The sequence below is a fragment of the Protopterus annectens genome, chromosome 16.part0 (genome assembly GCF_019279795.1).
Source record: "Protopterus annectens isolate FY-2018-M chromosome 16.part0, PAN1.0, whole genome shotgun sequence".
Lineage (NCBI taxonomy): Eukaryota > Metazoa > Chordata > Ceratodontiformes > Protopteridae > Protopterus > Protopterus annectens.
In genome coordinates this window covers 467,152,392-467,169,855 of record NC_056750.1, presented here as the reverse complement: position 1 = coordinate 467,169,855, position 17,464 = coordinate 467,152,392, and the positions used below count along the sequence as shown (strand labels likewise).

Sequence of the window (17,464 nt, the reverse complement as noted above, 5' to 3'; positions counted from 1 at the left end):
GAACTGGTAATAATTGGCTCCCAGCCAAAAGCGGAGGAACCTTCTTGATTGCTTGACTATTTTTATGTGATAATACTCATCTTGAAGGTCTACAGACCACATCCAATCGTCTTTCTCTAGAAAATGGAGTATAGGCTGAACCATGACCATCCAAAATTTTGTCTGCTGGACAAATTTGTTTAACAGGCTGAGGTCTAGTACTGGCCTCCAGTCCCCTCTCTTTTATGGCACTAAAAAGAATTTTGAGTAGCATCCAAATTTTAGCTGGTCGGGTGGGACTTCTTGGATGACTCTTTTTGAAGCAGCCTGTGTATCTCTTGGGTGGCTTGATCCCTTTGATGGGGTGGAACATCTAGGATTTTCCTTTGAGAGCAGGGAATTATATTAAAGGGGATAATGTAGCCTCTGGCAATGATCTTCTGCACCCATGAATTGGTTATTTGACGCCAGGCTCACAGGTGCAGAGAAAGTCTTCCCCCGACTGCTTCCAGAGGTAAGCAATGGGGCCTCCTTTTAGGAGTTCTGGTAGGGCTGTCCAGAGAAGGAATCTCTGGACCCCTGGTTTCACAGGCCATCTCTACCTTGGGGTTGGAGTCTTCCATCTAAGCTCCTCCCTCTGCCTCAGGGGGAACCGCTGCCACTTGTGTCATGGAAAGGTCCCTGAGACTTTTTAAACCACATTTTCCCGCTTCTTTGATTCCTGGCGAAGGATTGTTGAGAAGCAGAAAAATGAATGTCCATGGCAGACAGGGTCTTACCATCCTTTTCACATCTGGCAAGTGTGTCCTTAACTTTAGGGCCAAACAGGGAAGAACCATCAAATGGACCATTGACGAAGGAAGAGTTGAAGGGCTCTGTGAAGTCACAGAAGTGCATCCAGGCATGTCGCCTAAAGGCAACACTGGATGGAACCTGCTGCCTTGGTCATCCCTTTGACTGCATGGGCAATGAGTCGCATGGACATGTTCAAAATAAACTACAGGGTGGCTAGTTGCAAGGCAACCTTATCTTGTACCTCGCTGGACACAGCCCTAGCTAGAGTTTCTGATAATTCCTTAATCAGATATCTCTGGAGTCTTGTAAAATGTGCCATAAAATTCAAGGACCTAAGAGCAAAGGTCAACGAAGCGTAGACCCGCTTTCCAAACCTGTCCATCGTCCTGGACTCCATGTTAGGAGGATGAACAGAGGGATTCTCGTTGGCTAGTTCCTTTTTAGTGGCTGCTGCCACCACCATGGCATCTACTGACAACCTCTTTGCCCAATATTGGTGGTCTTCCAATTGGGATAATACTTTATCCAGTCTCTGGTGGATACGCTCTATGGCATCAGAAGCCTTTCAAGCCCGCTGCGTGATTAGTTTTACCAGGTCTTCAGTGGGTGGGGATACCCAGGAGGTAGATGGCTGAGCACTGAAGGCTTGCAAGTACATGGTTTCCTCTGAGGATAGGTCTTGGGACTTCCAGTTAACCCTCTGTTTCAAAATCTTTCAGAGACATCCTCAGGGGTGACTGTGGGGAACCCTCCTCTTCATCGAATCCCATGTCTTCCATGATGGATTCTTCAGGGGAATCCAGATGCTACCTCTTGCAAGTTCTTTTTCAGGGTATCTCCTCAGTGGGAATCTCTGAGGAGGACTCCGAAGAAGAAGGACCCTGTACATGGGTAACTTGAAGCTTCAGTGCTCGATGTCCTATCGTAGAGATGGGTGTTAATTCTGGACCAGAGGAAAGGGAAACACAGCACTCCGATGCGGGTGGGACCACAGCGAGGCCTGTAGAGACTAATGTCATCTTCATAAACAGAAAGGCAGCACCGCCCGAAGAGGAGTGGGAGCCTGGATCCGAGAAAGACCACCTCAGAACTGAGGTCAAGCTCCACTCCGAGGAGCTGCCCTCCAAGGTTGGAGCCAATGAAGGACCCGCAACCGCCAAAGTTTCTAGAACTGAGATCGACACTGTACCCAAAGTGGGTGCTGACCTGGGAAAAAGGATTTGAAGAGTCAGAGCAACTTCCAGCACTGAGGTGGATTCACCTAACAGCACCAAGATAGCCGGTACTGGGGGAAACAAAGTGCTGGGCTCCAAAACTGCAGTCGTAATTGGAGGAGGATAATTAGGAGTCCCAGGGTAAAGATCCTCGATCCAGATGGGAAAGGGGGTTGAGCAGGGGTAGGGATACCTCTGGCCAGTAACAGCTGATCTACCAATCTAACGACATCCAGTTCTGTGAGACTCATGGAGGACTGAACCAAGAGGGCTGAAGGGGACTTGGGGCATTCTAAAAATGGACTTAGTACTTGTCCTACATAGGGACCTATCTTAGGATAATATCTTGTTGTGGGCACTTCTAAGGTAGCTTTCAGTGCCGAGACAGTAGTCTGAAATTGCGTTGGTGCCATTGCATCAGGTTGCATTGAAATAGGTGAGGTTGGTGCTGAGCCAGTAACCAAAGACGTCGGCACCGACAAGATAGTTGACGGCATCGTAAAGGTTGATGGTGCCGAGGAGTCACAAGTCTGTAATCTAGGAGCCTTGGTCATCGGTTATGAAGAATGCAGAACTGAGGTTTTCCATTTGGGAGCCTCTGGAGCCGTGGGTGAGGTTCGTACAAAGACAATTTTCTTTTTTGAAGGATCCTTTTTCATGTCTGCTTTAGACAAGGCTTCATTGAAAGGGGATTTAAGGAGACCTTTGAGCAAGAGCTTGTTCCGATACTCTGCCAAGGTTCTTTGACTGAACCCCTTACAAACTTCACAATCCAGTTCTAATTGAGGTGCCCCTAAGTAGTATACACAAGAAAGATGCTCATCAGAATTGGGCATCTTCATATCACAATCTTTACAACGTCTGAAACCTGACGTACCCTTAGGGGGTTTGTCAGGAGATTTTTCAGTCATGGATGGTTTGTCAGACATAACCAAAATGAAGGGTGAAAATAAAAATACGCCCGAAAAGAAAAACACACTCGTACACCCCCACACACACAAGTGGAAAGAAAAGAGGAGAAAATCTACCAATGATGGTAGATAAAATTACCTGATGTAGAAAGGGGCTAGTACCAATAATGGTATGAAGAAAACCCAATGGGTTAGAAAAAGGGTGGGGAGAGAAGGAAAATACAGTAATTTATAGGTACGATACAAATAAAATGACAGAATAGGAAGGAGTTTAGGGTGAAAATTTTAACTTTCTCATTAAAAGTAGAAAAAAAAGGCAACACTTAGCTGAGAGAAGGCTGACAAGTCTTGCTGACAGAGCGGCAAACGAGATCTGGGGTAATGAGCACAGGGGCATTGTAGGTAGAGGCTTGGCTCAAGAGTTTTTGGCTGGCACGAGCTGTATAACGGCAGAGCCAGTTCCAAGGATCAGAACCAATTCCCATCTGTCAAGAATAAATGAAGATTGACATCATCAGATGCAACTTTACAATTGGTGACAAAAACAGAGTTACTAAAGGTACCCTGTAGAAGTCCATGTTTATAATAACGTTGCCTGATATGTTTAGGTGACACAGAAGCATAATTCTTTCCAAATGATACCGATCATCAGTAAATGAACTTGACAAAACAGAAGGAATGGTCAAACATCTGGCAGCTTAGATTTAATATAAAAAGTGCAAATTAATGTCCGCAATCCCTTGCTATGGTCCAGATGACACAAAATCAGCTAATGACCTGAGTAATGGAAGTGTTACCTGGGATGGAGGCAATAAGTTCTTGACACCAGCCCTCCACCCTGGGGGACGGTAGCTTGGTTTTCTGAAGTACTAGCACTCATCAGAAGCTGTGTATGCTGGAGAAGCAGTGCATAAGGCTGGAGAAGATTAAGCAGTAAGCAGCATGTCTGCAACTTGCATCCAGGATAGGTACAAGCACAGAAGCATGCATGAGCCGATGGAACCAACACTGTGGGACATAATGTGTCTACACTGCCGGGGGACTCAAAGGTAGCTACAGTAAGCAGAAAATCCTGATGGCCGCCTGCATAATAGCCCCTCCTACTGATGGGAATCCCTGGTAATGGTCAGGAAGCCGATGGTCAGCAATCACAGGCAGAGAAAAAAACTCAGACAAAAATGCAGAGGGATGTAGTTTGGAAAGAAAAATTCAGGGAAAGACTACATATTCTGCAGTTAAAAACCGTCAACATATTATGTGGAAAAAGACTTTGAAATATTTAATTCTGATAACTTTATACAAAGAAATTCCTGATAAAAGGACAGCAAGAAAAGCTAATGGCATTTTAGGATGCAGAGGGAGCAACATTCCTATAAAGAAGGTGATTACTATCACATGTATAACAAAATACTGTGTGCAGTTCTAGATGCCCCATCTGTACAAAGACGTGAACACAAATGTGTACCATAACGGTACAAGACATGTGACTGGGCCTGTATAAGGAACGGTTTGAGGAGATTAGCATGTAAACACTTAAGGCCAGGAGCAAGTAGGGCTGACATTATAATGTCTCAATACCTAAAAAGGTTGAGCAAAGTTCATGAGAGCAGAATCCTTAGAAAAATTCAGACACGCAAAACAATTCAGTTGAAAAACAAAATGACAGAGTCCCAGGAGAATGCATGGAAGTTTTTTTTTTCAATGAAAGGGTTATGCAAACATGAAATAGTTTCCAACAAAAGGTGGTGAATTCAGCAGAGGAGAAAGACTTAAATATAACTTTATGTTTTCCCAGGTCACACTGAAGAATAGCAAAATATAAATTAGAATATGACAGTAATTGATTTATGATGTAGATGAAAAGCAGATTAAAGAGCTCCTTATTGAAATAATGGCACTCAAAATGCTGAGTGCTGACAAGTTGAAAAAATGAAAAAAAGACTGAAAACCCAGGGAAAGAGCAAATTTCGAAGATCACTCTTCTCCTTTAAAATTCTTTTTTTAACAGGGGGACAAGCTCCCCCCTCCCCCACCGCTGAACTTATATATACCAACTCAAAGATCCCCATACCTCGGAGGAAAGGGAATATTCCAGGAAATGGCCACCTTGGACTTAGTATATGTAAGTCCACTTTTCAGACATTCAGTCTCCATTTTTCAGGACTCACTCTAGAAAGGACCTGCAGTAGATTCCATGCTGGTGGCAACTACTACTTAGAAGGAAATTGCAGAAGAAAATTATTGAATCCATCCATTAAATAGGGAATCATGTGTGTTGGACACATTTGGGAAGTGTGTTTACACATCATCTGCATTTTGAGATGCTTAATTATTCGGCACATGTTACTTGCTTCCAGAGGGCTTTGGCAAAGGAAATTGCCAAATCTTTCCTAGGGACATTGTCTGCAGATCAAAGAACATCTATAGATTCACAGTTGGCTACTGTTTAGAAGAATTCCCAATGTTCCACCTTTGCAAAGGGAAGTCTTTGTCCAGTGCCTCTCTGCACCTTCTCTCTAATGCCACAGCGGGTACATCTAGAGCAGCTGGCACAGGTATTTCCTTAATGAGGCATGCCCAGATGTGGTTATGTGACTTTGTGGAACATTTCAAGATGATCTTCATCAGTGCCCCATATGATGGATCAACTTTTGGTGCCAGGGTTGAGATTAAAGAAACTATCATAACACAACCGGGTAAGCAATTTATTAACAAAACTTAAAGTAAACACTGTAAATACCCAAAAAATGTTTGCAAGATTTGCATGCAGTTGTTAAAATCAGTGTAGTTTGACTTACAGGACTGCAATAACAAACTTATAAACAGTAAACATAAAATAACTGCTACAGTGAAAGATAATATATGCATCACCAGGAGTAACAACTATGCAATTAAGTTTCTGTTTCTTGTTGTAACAGAATGTTTTTAGCTTAGCTAGAAAGCCAACTTTGTTAAAGCAATATGTAATTAATTAGGATATATAGTTTTAGAACTATACCTAGAGTCCCATTTATCAAAGACCAGAACACAGCATATAAGTCTGCTATTCCAGTAAGACAATGTGCCCCTTGCCCTTTAAAACTGTATTGCTTATTGACAAGCAATGAAACAACAAATGGAAGTGACCAGAAAACCATGTGGAATGATTGGATGTTTCCAGTGTCTGTAATTTCAGCTAAACAATAATGTAAAAACATGACTAACAATTACAATGGTTCACTAAGCTGGCACTATGTCCCCTGCCACTGTTACGTGCAGTTATAAAACTGTATAAACAGGAAAAGAGCTATTACAAAGGAAAGCCTTTAAGGCAGTTACCTTATTTGGGTGCACAGCACGCCGTAAATTCTCCATCCATTTATCTCGTTCTGCTGCAGAACGACATGAAAAGCACTTACTTCCTGATGAAGTAGTCACCTGTGTGGAGAGAAATAATATTTTGTTTTCTTGACAAGTACATTACAGCTTATCAAAAACCTTTGCACATACAAGATGTATCAGAAGTTGTTAGCAATCAGATGTTGTCCACATAAAGGGAAGCCTGCATTTTTCTTCTTTTAAAGAGTGCCAGTTAGTGTTTACCAGATGAATAAGAATCTGCAAGCTTTCTAAAAAATAATACACATCAAGGCCTTAATTAAATTCCTATTTAAGCTACTAAAAGTATTTCCGCACATACCTTGAAAAATAAGGTAATGAGTGTGATACAGTTCACTTGAGGACAAATTACAATAAGTGGGTGATAGACTCTTGCAGATCTGTGCAAAAAGCAGGTAGTATATATTATATTTGCTTGCCAATTTACAAAGCTTTCTTTGACACTGTCAGAATTGCTGCTAGTACTGATAATTGTGGCTCCTCTGAAGTGGGGCCCACAGAGGTTTTGCATAGGAACTGTGCTAAATTTATGAAGCACACAATTATGAAATTACATGTGCACTATTAAACTTTTATGTTGTAGCAAACTGAAAACAGAAGTATCCTGCAGAGTTGTAAGGGACTGCAGTAAAAATATAGTGATCTTTGTACAGCCACAGTGACGTCAGGTATAACCTTTATATTATACTGCTACAGTAAAACCAAACTATTATTTCAAGATGCTCAATTTAGGTAGGTACTTATCCATAGCAGCCCTTCTTTAAAACACTATGTCATCCTTTACAACTTAGTTTAAAATTAGTAAGTCACCTATTATCCTACAAGTATACTATGCAAGCTGGTGGCTTAACAAATTTATTTGAAACCTGGAGATGAATTTGTTTCAGACACAAACACACATTGTTTTCTAATATCTCCCTCATCTATGACAGTTGCTTTCAATAATAATAGTGAAGTGATAACAAATAATGTTGAGAAAACAAAACAGTGACATTTTCCTTTTATTGAACTTTATATATATAATCATGTCAGTAAAATAAATGATAATATTACAGTAAAGACAAGGAAAACATTACATTATTGTATTTTTGAAAAGGTAAAACTTACTCCTACAAAACTGGTTTGTTGCAATATAAAACATTACATCTTCTGCTTTCAAGGCTTGACTTTTGAAAATTTATCAACGACTTTGTCAAAATTTATCTTCTTTGCATATTTATGTTCAGTACACAGTATAAGCAGATTTGTCACAATATCCTCACTCACAGTTGATTGAATAACACCTTTAATTAATTTTAATTCTGTAAAGTTTCTTTCACGTTACACAACGGATACATAAACAGGAGAAATCTTAAACGTAAGGATAAGTTTGGAAGAGATTCATGAAAATCTCATATCACAATAAATTCCAGAAACTGCAATACTGTCCTTGTCTTTGTTTCCGGGAGATGGATTCTAGCAGCTTTTAAATGTCTTTGAAGTAAAAAAAAATTTGACTAAAAGATCTTCACCAAAAAAGCCATCATAAATTTCTATTATACTTGGCAGAATTTTCTGAAGTTGTTGTTCTTCTGCAAAAATAAGACAAAAAGACTGAATGATAGCAAAGACTGACATTATTTGAACCATTGCTTTTGAACCAGTTCTTGATGAAAACGATCAAGACATTTAACATTGTCATTTTGATTTCTTCTAGTAATGTAAGACCTGTATCTTTTATAATTTCTCCTGGCATTCTTCTTTGAAATTTAATTCTTTTTTTCTCTGCAAATGCAAATTTCCTTGCATTTTCTACTGCCTAGTTAATGGCCTTTTCAACAATTTATTTGTGCTGATCTTCAAGAAAAAAAAATGTAAAGCTTGGAGTTTTACTGCATATTGTTCAAGGCTGATTCTGGCTGTTTGAAAATATTTTTGTGTCTCATTAATCTCCTGTAAAACTTCACACTAGAAAAAAGATAACTTCAGAAATGAAAAATCACATACACCACGGGGTAAAATGTGAGCTTATCCTCTTGTGTCCACATTTTCTTTTGGGTCACATTTTCTTTTTGATCACCCAGCACTTCAAAGGTTGAGATTACCTTTTCAAAATCTGTTTTACTACCCTCACAGCTTCAAAATGAGCACTACATCTTTGTCTGGGAAAGTCTTTTTTGCTGCTGTACCTACATTCTGCAATATTTTCCATTGATGAGATGAAATTGAAAAGAATTAATACTTTTTTTTCCAAAGTTCCAAAAAACATCACACATGATGAAACACTTTCAAAAGAAAGAAATCTGCAGAGGTTCAGTGAATGATTTGCACATGGTACAAATAAGGACTTTGGCTTAATTTCTTTGACTTTTGTCTGAACACCAAAGAGGATACTGGCCATAGTTGTAGCATTGTCATAACCTGGCCCACAACAAAGCTTTAAGTCCAGTCTATCACTAATCAGGTTTTTCAGGATCTCTTTTGTGAGTTGAGGAGCAGTCTTCCCAGAAATAAGGAAGAAGCCAAAGAATGTCTCCTTTATTTCCACTTCACTATCTTCAGTATGGACGTATCAGAACACTTCACATATTTGATCAGTGTGTGAAACATCAGGAATGCTACTAAAAACTTCCAAAGTATTTTGCTCTACTAATATCTGTTATTCATTTTTCTTTGATGTGATTTCCCAGAACCTGAATCAACTTATTTTGAATTTTTGGGAAATAAGTATGAAATCAATATCCTTTCAGAAGGAATAACATGTTTAATGTTTACAAAAATATTCCCTTAAAATCAGGTCATATTTTGAGAGCAATTCCACCAACTCCAAAAATTTCCTTTGTTTGCTGATTATATATCTTCTTTGTGAACAGAGAAAAAAAGAAGTTGTCTTACCATAACGTTCCATCTGCGTTGTTGATCTTCTTTCATTCATCACTGATGGGTTCGGTTCCGAGCCCTTGGAACCGAGTCAGCCTAATAGACCAAGCTCGGGCCAGCCAAGGACTCTCGAGCTAAGCTTCTACCCACAATGCCCTTCTCTCTGTTACCTCAGATCAAGTTTGCCCATGTTATACAAGTAAAGCAGAGGGCATTTCTGCGCAAATGCCCTAAGACATCACTTGGACCCAAAGTATCCCCCAGGAGCCTTTGGCGGGGAAAGGAGGGTAGGAATTAAAGAAGATCAACAACACAGATGGAATGTTATGGTAAGACATAACATTTATCTGATGGTGTTAATCTTCTTTCCATTTATCAATGATGGCACAGAATACCCAGCCACCTTGAGATCCTTGGGCGGCCCTTATGGAAGAACATTCCTGAGTACCACTGAGCCGAAGACAGCTCTCCCTCTGTAGACCACATCCAATTTGTAATGATTGATAAAAGTGTGGGGTTAAGCCCAAGTGGCTGCTGTGCAAATGTCATCCATAGAAGCCCTGGAATGGAAGGCTACAGATGTTGCCATAGATCTAGTGGAATGAGCTTTAATATTCTGTGGCATAGGTTCTTTTGCAAATGAATAAGTAAAATGTATGCAGTCCCTTAGCCATTTTGATACAGTGACCTTGGAGACAGAATTTCCGATTTTAGGCCCAGAAAAGGAAATGAAAAGTTGGTCAGTCTTATGTATTGTTTTGGTCCTGTCTAAATAAAATCTCAGTTGTCTGTGTACACCCAAGGAATGTAGGCAGTATTCTCCTTTATTAGAAAAGTTTGGGAAAAATACTGGTAGGTCAATAGACTCATTGATAGAAAAGTCAGAAACGACTTTGGGGAGAAAAGATGGGTGCGTCCTGAGTGATATTCTGTCCATCGGCTCCATCTTTAAAAAACGTAAGACAGATATTGTAAGACCGCTCTGACTGGAGCCGAATATGGAAATAGGATCTTTTCCTTTGACCAAATAGAGAACCTTTTCCATTTGTCCCGATATAGGCTTCTGGTGGATGGTTTATGAGAGGCCAGAATAATGTCACGAACAGGTGAGGTGAGATCATCCTGCCTGGTAACTAATGGAAGTAGAGAAACCAAGCTGTCAGCTTGAGACTGGACAGATTTCGGTGACTCAACCCTTGGGGATAAGAAATCAGGTCTGGAAGAGGGTCCAGAATCTACGGTGGATATAACAGATGAGGCCGAAGGAAGGGGAACCAAACTTGTTGAGGCCAAAAGGGGGCTATAAGGATCACTTTACATTTCAACCAAATTGTTTTCTTTATGAATTGTGGAATCAGAGGAATGGGGGGGATAGGCACAAAGAAGTCCCGTGAGCCAATCCTGAATCAGAGCGTGCCTCGGGGACTCCCTGTTTGGAGGGAATAGGGCAAAATAGCTGCTGCATTTGCTGTTTGATGGGGAGGCAAAGAGGTCGCAGCAAGGCTGGCCCCAACGGCTGAAAATTTCTGCCGCTACTTCGGGATTGAGAGACCACTCGTGGGGCAAGAGAATACATCTGCTCAACTTGTCTGCAATCACGTTGGAGGTCCCCACGATATGTGTTTCTATCAGAAAGTGGCTGGAAGCTATCGCCCACTGTCAAATTTTCGTGGCCTCTCAGCACAGAGGGTAGGACTTGGTTCCTCCTTGCTTGTTGATATACCAGACTACTGACATACTGTCTGACTGAACTGCAATCGTTCCAGAAAGAAGGACCGGTTGGAATGCTTGTAACGCTAACAGCACCGCTCTCAGCTCTAGAACATTGATATGCAGGTTGGCCTCCAACATGGACCATGCGCCTTGGACTATCTTTCCCTGGAAATGCCCCCCCACCCCCACCCTATCAGAGTAGCATCCGTGGTCACAATGGCCTTGGGCTGAGGAGACTGGAATGGGCGGCTCCAAAGTTCTGTGTTTGGCCTCATCCATCAAAGAAGGTCCTGCTTGCAATAGTTGGTTATCTGAATATGAAAACATAGAGGGTGATGGTTCAGGAACCACTGAGAGAGAAGAAGCCACTGGAGAATTCACATATGCAGTTTTGTAAGAGGCACCATTGGTATGGAAGCTGCCACGGATCCTAAGACCTGAAGAACCTCTCTCGCTGAGACTGTGTTTTGACATTGTATCACCTGGAGCTGAAGCCTCAATCTCTGGAGTCTGTGAGCTGGGAGTGACACCAGACAGGATCTGGTGTCAAAGACTGCTCTGAATTCTATCAGAGTAAGGTTGGATTTCTCCCAGTGCACAGTTATCCCCAAAATTTCTGCCAGAGAAAGGCTGTATTGCAGGGCTGTTACCAGAAGATGCTTGGTGGGGGCGGTAAAGAGCCAATCGTACAAATATGGAAACATCCGGAATCCTTGCAGTCCCAAGTGAGCTGTAACCACTGCCATGCACTTTGTGAACACTCTGGGGGGTGTAGAGAGACTGAACAGCAGGGTACAAAATTAGTAATGATTGGCTCTTAGCCAGAAGCAAAGTAGACTCCTGGAGAATTTGTCAATTTTGATGTGGTAATAAGCGTCCTGGTGAGCTATTAAGCACATCCAATCACCCTCCCTTAGAAAAGGGAGAATGGACTGAACCATGACCATCTGGAATTTGGTTTGGGCAACAGACCTGTTCAAACTGCTGAGATCCAGAATGGGACTCCAGTCCCCTGTCTTTTTTGGCACCATAAAGAATCTTGAGTAAAATCCAGATCTGCATTGGTCTGGTGGGACTAGTTGGATGAATCTTTTTTGATACAGCTTTTTTAATTCTGAAGCTGTTTCTTCACTTTGACTGGGTGGAATGTCAGGAAGTTTCATTGGAAGTTTTGGATAAGTGATGAGGGGAATGGTGTAACCTCTGGTAATGATATTCTGCACCCAACAATAGGTGGTACTTGAGTGCTAGGCAGCTTGGTGCAGAGAGAAACAACCCCCAACTGTTTCCAGATGAAAGCAATTAGGCCACTCTTCAGGAGAGCTGGTAAGGCTGCCCAGAGGAGGGGTCTCAGGGGCCTTGGTTACATGGACCCCCCGCCTTGATAGGGGCATCTTCCAGAATTGTTATCCCCTCTGCCCCTGGGGGTATCATCTCCACGTGTGGCACAGAAAGGACCCTGATATTTTTTGTGCCACATCTTCCCACTCATCTGGTTCCTGGAAAAGGAACTTTGAGGGTTGGAAAAACATAGACCTATGGTAGACAGAGTCTTACCATCTTGTTCACACTTGGTCAGAGTGTCCTTTACCTTGGAGCAAAACAGGGAAGATGTTTCGATGGGAGCATTCAGAAAAGAAGACTTGAAGGGATCCACGAGGTCACAAATGCGCATCCAGGCATGACGTCTCATAACTATGCCTGAACCCGCAGCTTTAGCCACCTCTTCGTTGCTTGTGATAGCAACGACATGGACGAGCTGGAGATCGATTCCAAGGTTGCGAGCTGTGAGGCAACTTTGTCCTTTACCTTGTCAGACACCTGTCCTGTGAGTGTTCCAGAGATTTTGGAGATCATGTCTCTTTGGAGCCTCGTAAAATGTGCCAAGCAGTTCAGGGACCATATGGCAAAGGTCGCTGATGCAAAGACATGCTTCCCCAATCTGTCTACGGCCCAGGACTCTCTGTTGGGCGGATGGACAGCTGGACTCTCTTCAGCTAGATCCTTATTTCGTGGCCGCCACCACCACCACAGCATCGATTGGTAAACCTCTGGACCAATGTGGGTTTTTCTCGGGTGGAGAAAGTATCTTGTCAGGTCTCTGAGGGATCACCTCAACAGATTAAGTGTTCTTCCAGGTGTGCTGCACCACGAGCTGAACTAGCTCATCTGCAGGCAGGGTCACCCAAGAGGCAGATGGCCTGGCACGGAAAGCCTGCAGGAACACGGACTCTTCAGAAGAAGAATTGGAGGGCTTCCAGTCACCCCCTTTGTTTCAGCATTTTCAAGGATGTCTCCTAAGGAGACATAATCAAAGGGTGACCATGTGGACCCTTCACCATCATCAAAATCCATGTCCTCTGTTAGACACTCCTTAGGTTAGTCTACGTGCTTCCTCTTGCACAATCTCTTCCATGGGGGCTCCTCAGTGAGGGCTACTGAGGAGAACTCAGAAGAATGGGTACCCTGTACAGGGGGTACCTGCGGTTTCCTTGTCCGGTGTCCCAGGGAGTTGGCCTGTGGCAGCTGTAGCTCAGGGGGAAAAATCTGGGATTCCAACATCGGCGGAATGCTTCCAGAAGCAAGTGCCCTCTCCATCGCACAGAAAGCAGGTCTGCTCGAAGAGGGATGGCAGCACAGAACCATACCTCTCAACCATACCAAATTTCTCAGTTTTTACTGGTTTTGAGGTTGAAATAATGGGGTGCCACGATTATCGAGTGGCGCCCATTAATTTCCGAGTTTCCCAGCTTTCTTTTTTAAATTTTTGGCGTGATGCCATCAGCTCCGTGAACAGCCTGCCAGCCTGTCAGAATTGAGCTCCAGGGAGGCCATGCAAGCACTTCCGGCTGCTATGAGCGGTGTTGCAAGGGAAAAGCTTTAGGAATGTCCCTTAAGGCTGATTTGCTTTCAAGCTGTGAGCAAGGGTCCATGGAAAAGTTTTCTTCCATGAGCAGTGCTGCAAGGGAAAGGAATGTGGTTCTTTATTTTATTGTGTAGAGCAGTTCTTTTTCTTCCGTTATTATTTCTTCAAAGTATGTGTGTGATTTTGTTGTGTGTGTTGTATATATTCAAGGCTCTCCGTTTACTCAAAGGGCTGTGTATTTCCGGCTGCTATGAGCAAGCGGTGCTGAATACTTCTTAAATTGCAAGGCTCCAGAAACATCTTTTAAGGCTGCTTTTGCTTGAAAGCTCCAGGAATAGAGGATCCATGAAGGCTGATTTTGCTTGAAAGCTGCAAGGGTCCGTGAACTCTGTTAAAAGCTAAGCTGCAAGAGTCCATTAAGGCTACTTTTGCTTGAAAGCTAAGCTGCAAGGGTCCGTTAAGACTGATTATGCTTGAAAGCTGCCAGGGTCTGTGAACTGTGTATTATTTATATACAAGGTTTGCCATCTATGCAAAGGGATTTATATTCAAGGCTCACCATTTACTCAAAGGTATTTATATTCAAGGCTCACCATTTATTCAAAGGTGCATGATTTATATTCAATGCTTGAAAGCTGCAAGGGTCCATTAAGGCTGCTTTTGTTTGAAAGCTAAGCTGCAAGGGTCCGTTAAGACTGCTTTTGCTTGAAAGCTGCAAGGGTCCATGGGTTCTTCCATTTAAAGACTCTGTTATTATTTTTTCAAAGTTGTGTGTGTTATTTATATTCAAGGCTTGCCATTTATTCAAAGGAATTTATATTCAAGACTCGCCATTTATTCAAAGGGATTTATATTCAAGGCTCGCCATTTATTCAAATGTGTGTGATTTACATTCAAGGCTCGCCAGCCATTTATTCAAAGGTGTGTGTGTGTGTGTGTGTGTGTGTGTGTGTGTGTGTGTGTGTGTGTGTGTGTGTATATGTGTCTGTGTAAAATGCCGCAGGTAAACTATACCTGATGGATAGAGTTACCCCGGCTCAAACCCTGTACCTTTGCAACAGGTAGCAACAGCCTGAATTCCCTACCCACCACCACTTGTGTCCAGATTTTGCCTCATATTTTTGTTTCTCATAAAATCTGTGGTTTTGAAGGACTGAAGTCACGACATAATGACAGGCATTTGAATTTCAGACTTCATATTCTTCAGAAAATACATGGTAATACAAACTTTTATTCTAGCAATTTTCCAAGTTTATAAGATCAATATTTGAACATTTTCCCTACTTTTGGGGCTGTATTCCCCCATTATTAGCTTTGTCCAGGTTTTTTGTGCTAAGAAGTTGACAGCTATGGTGAGAAGTGAATTCACTGAATATGTTTGCCGGCTGTATTCCCCCATTATTGGCTTTGTCCAGGTGTTTTGTGCTACGAGGTTGAGAGCTATGGTGAGAAGTGAATTCACTAAATGATAGCCATTTAAATTTCAGTCTTCCTATCTTTTAGAAAACAGCTTATTTGGCATAGTGGTATGTTGCTCGGACTGTAGTGCACAGGGTCCTGGGTTCAAGGCTTGGCAGGCAGTAAAATACATGGTGGTAACACATTTTATTCTAGCAACTTTCCAAGATTATACAAGCAATGTTTAATAATGTGTCCCTAGTTTTTAGGCTTTTGTCCCCCACAAAAAAAGTTTTGGCTTTTTTCAGATTTCTTGTGCTGCAAAGCTGAGAGATACAGTTGAGTGTCGAGTGGATTTTATAAGGAGCCGAGAGCTTCAGCCTTCAGGGGAAGAGAAGTTTAGTGCTGCTTATGTCGAGTCTGTTTGCATTGTTAATAGCATAACAGGTCGAATGCTTGCTTTTGATGCAGAAGGCTGTGGGTTCCACTCCAACAGTATTTAGATGCATTGCTGATATTCTACCATGTTGTATTTTTAAAGGGTGTGGATGCTGTAGTCCTGAGAATGTGCTGTTTGGCAGAAATAACTAGTAACTATGAACCTGTTAACACTTTGACATCCATTTCCTATTGCAATATTACTAACTTATCATTTTTTAATGTAACATAGGCAATTTATTCCTCAAGGACAATAGGCACTTTATTTGTGGATGAAACAATGAAATATAAAGTTGTTTGCTAGCAGCAACATCTTCGTTAGTTACAGATCTCTTTAATGTGGAATTATTTAGATGAATTTTACTTCTGCAGAGATTGTGCATATTTACTGATACTGGTAGATTTTAGAAGTTTGAGTAGACTTTTATGATGGAAATGTTCTGAATTTGGCAGTTTTGTCATTACTGGTGCATGCATTCCATTTCATTTTTTATCAAAGAACACATGTATGTTTCCTGTGCAAGGGGCCTATGATTTGAAAACAGCCCAAAGTTAATCTTTATCTGCCACTGGCCAGATGTATTTTCTTTGAATGTGGGTTTCAATGCTGTTTCAATGAATGTGAGTTTCAAGGGCAGAGTAGTTTTAATGCTACTAAGTCTATTTTCAATGTGAGACTACATTGCTTTGTTTAGCAGATGTCTATTAGGGTTTGTGCTGTAAAATGTAAAATAAAACTTTTAAATGAAATCCAAATCATTGTAGAAGTAAAGCAGTGTGCACATTACAGTGTTTATGGTAAATGGGGATAAATAGCCAAGTAATGGGACATTGGAATGGCTGCAGGGGGGAGGGCTGTATATGGGGTGGCCCCATTTGACCATGATTTTGTGAAGGGGGAAGGGTGGCAAACTCAGACAGCCCTGGGCGGCACAAACTGTAGCTAAGCCACTGATCAGAAGGCCATGAAAAATGACTTTTGGAGGTCCTAGCAAACTATAATATTCTTTTGCTAAAATAAATACTGCCTACCACTAAATACCCTACTTTTACCATAAAACCCACACACTGCAAGTCACTGAAAACAAAATCCTAAGGTTCTTAATCTTCTCCTTTCCCAGTGAACATCATTCCTACACATTTAAAAGAAAATAGTTACCGTTTACTACAGGGTTTGGGTCTCTTGATGCCATATTTTGGTGTCTGTTCTTCAGTTTGCATTTGAAAGGTGATATCCCACAATTCCATCAGAGTGGGTGAGGTTACATAATTATGTATGCAAATTTTATGTTAATCAGCATACCAATTTGTCCCTATTTTTCATGGGCTTTTGTCCAGATTTTTGATGTTTCCAGGTTGAGAGGTATGCCCGGAACCAAGGAAGACAACCACAGAACCGGGGTCACACTCTGCTCTGCCGAACCTGCTCCCAAGGATGAAGCCTCAAGCAGGATCAGTGCAGACAAAGCTCCGGGCACTGAGGACGGAACCGAAGAAACACTCAGAACTGTGCCACGAACCGAAGAGCCTGCAGCCCAATCACGGAGTTGAGGAAGGACTGGTTCAGCAGGAACCAAGGACCAAAGGGACAGTCCCGGAGCTTCAGTGAGGTCCACTACAGGTGCCGAGATGGGGGGGATCTGAAAAGGAAGTCGGAGCAGGAGGCTTTGGAACCAGAATGGTCAAAGGAGGAGAATAGGATGGAGTCCATGGAGACGTCAACCCAAGTCCTGCAGAAGGATGGGTCCTGAAAGGCATGCGTATCCCCTTGGCTGCCAACAGGTGATCCACAAGACACACCACATCAAGTTCTGAAAGGCTCCTGGTGGATCTAGTGGATACTCCAGATGAAGAGTCAGGTCGTTCTAGGAATGGGCTATACATTTGGCCTAGAAACTGGTCTATAGATGGAG

The 17,464-nt window shown here is 42.1% G+C and overlaps 1 protein-coding gene across 2 annotated transcripts in view; it reads right to left on the bottom strand.

Annotated features, from left to right (window-relative positions):
* The window catches only part of LOC122790821 (disabled homolog 2-interacting protein-like), a 1,962,433-nt gene that overhangs the window by 1,221,221 nt on the left and 723,748 nt on the right, over positions 1-17,464 (bottom strand). For both annotated transcript variants that reach the window (XM_044058453.1, XM_044058454.1), the window contains exon 3: positions 6,218-6,316. In XM_044058453.1, the coding sequence (XP_043914388.1) occupies positions 6,218-6,316 (99 nt within the window). The remainder of the gene's footprint in view (positions 1-6,217; positions 6,317-17,464) is intronic.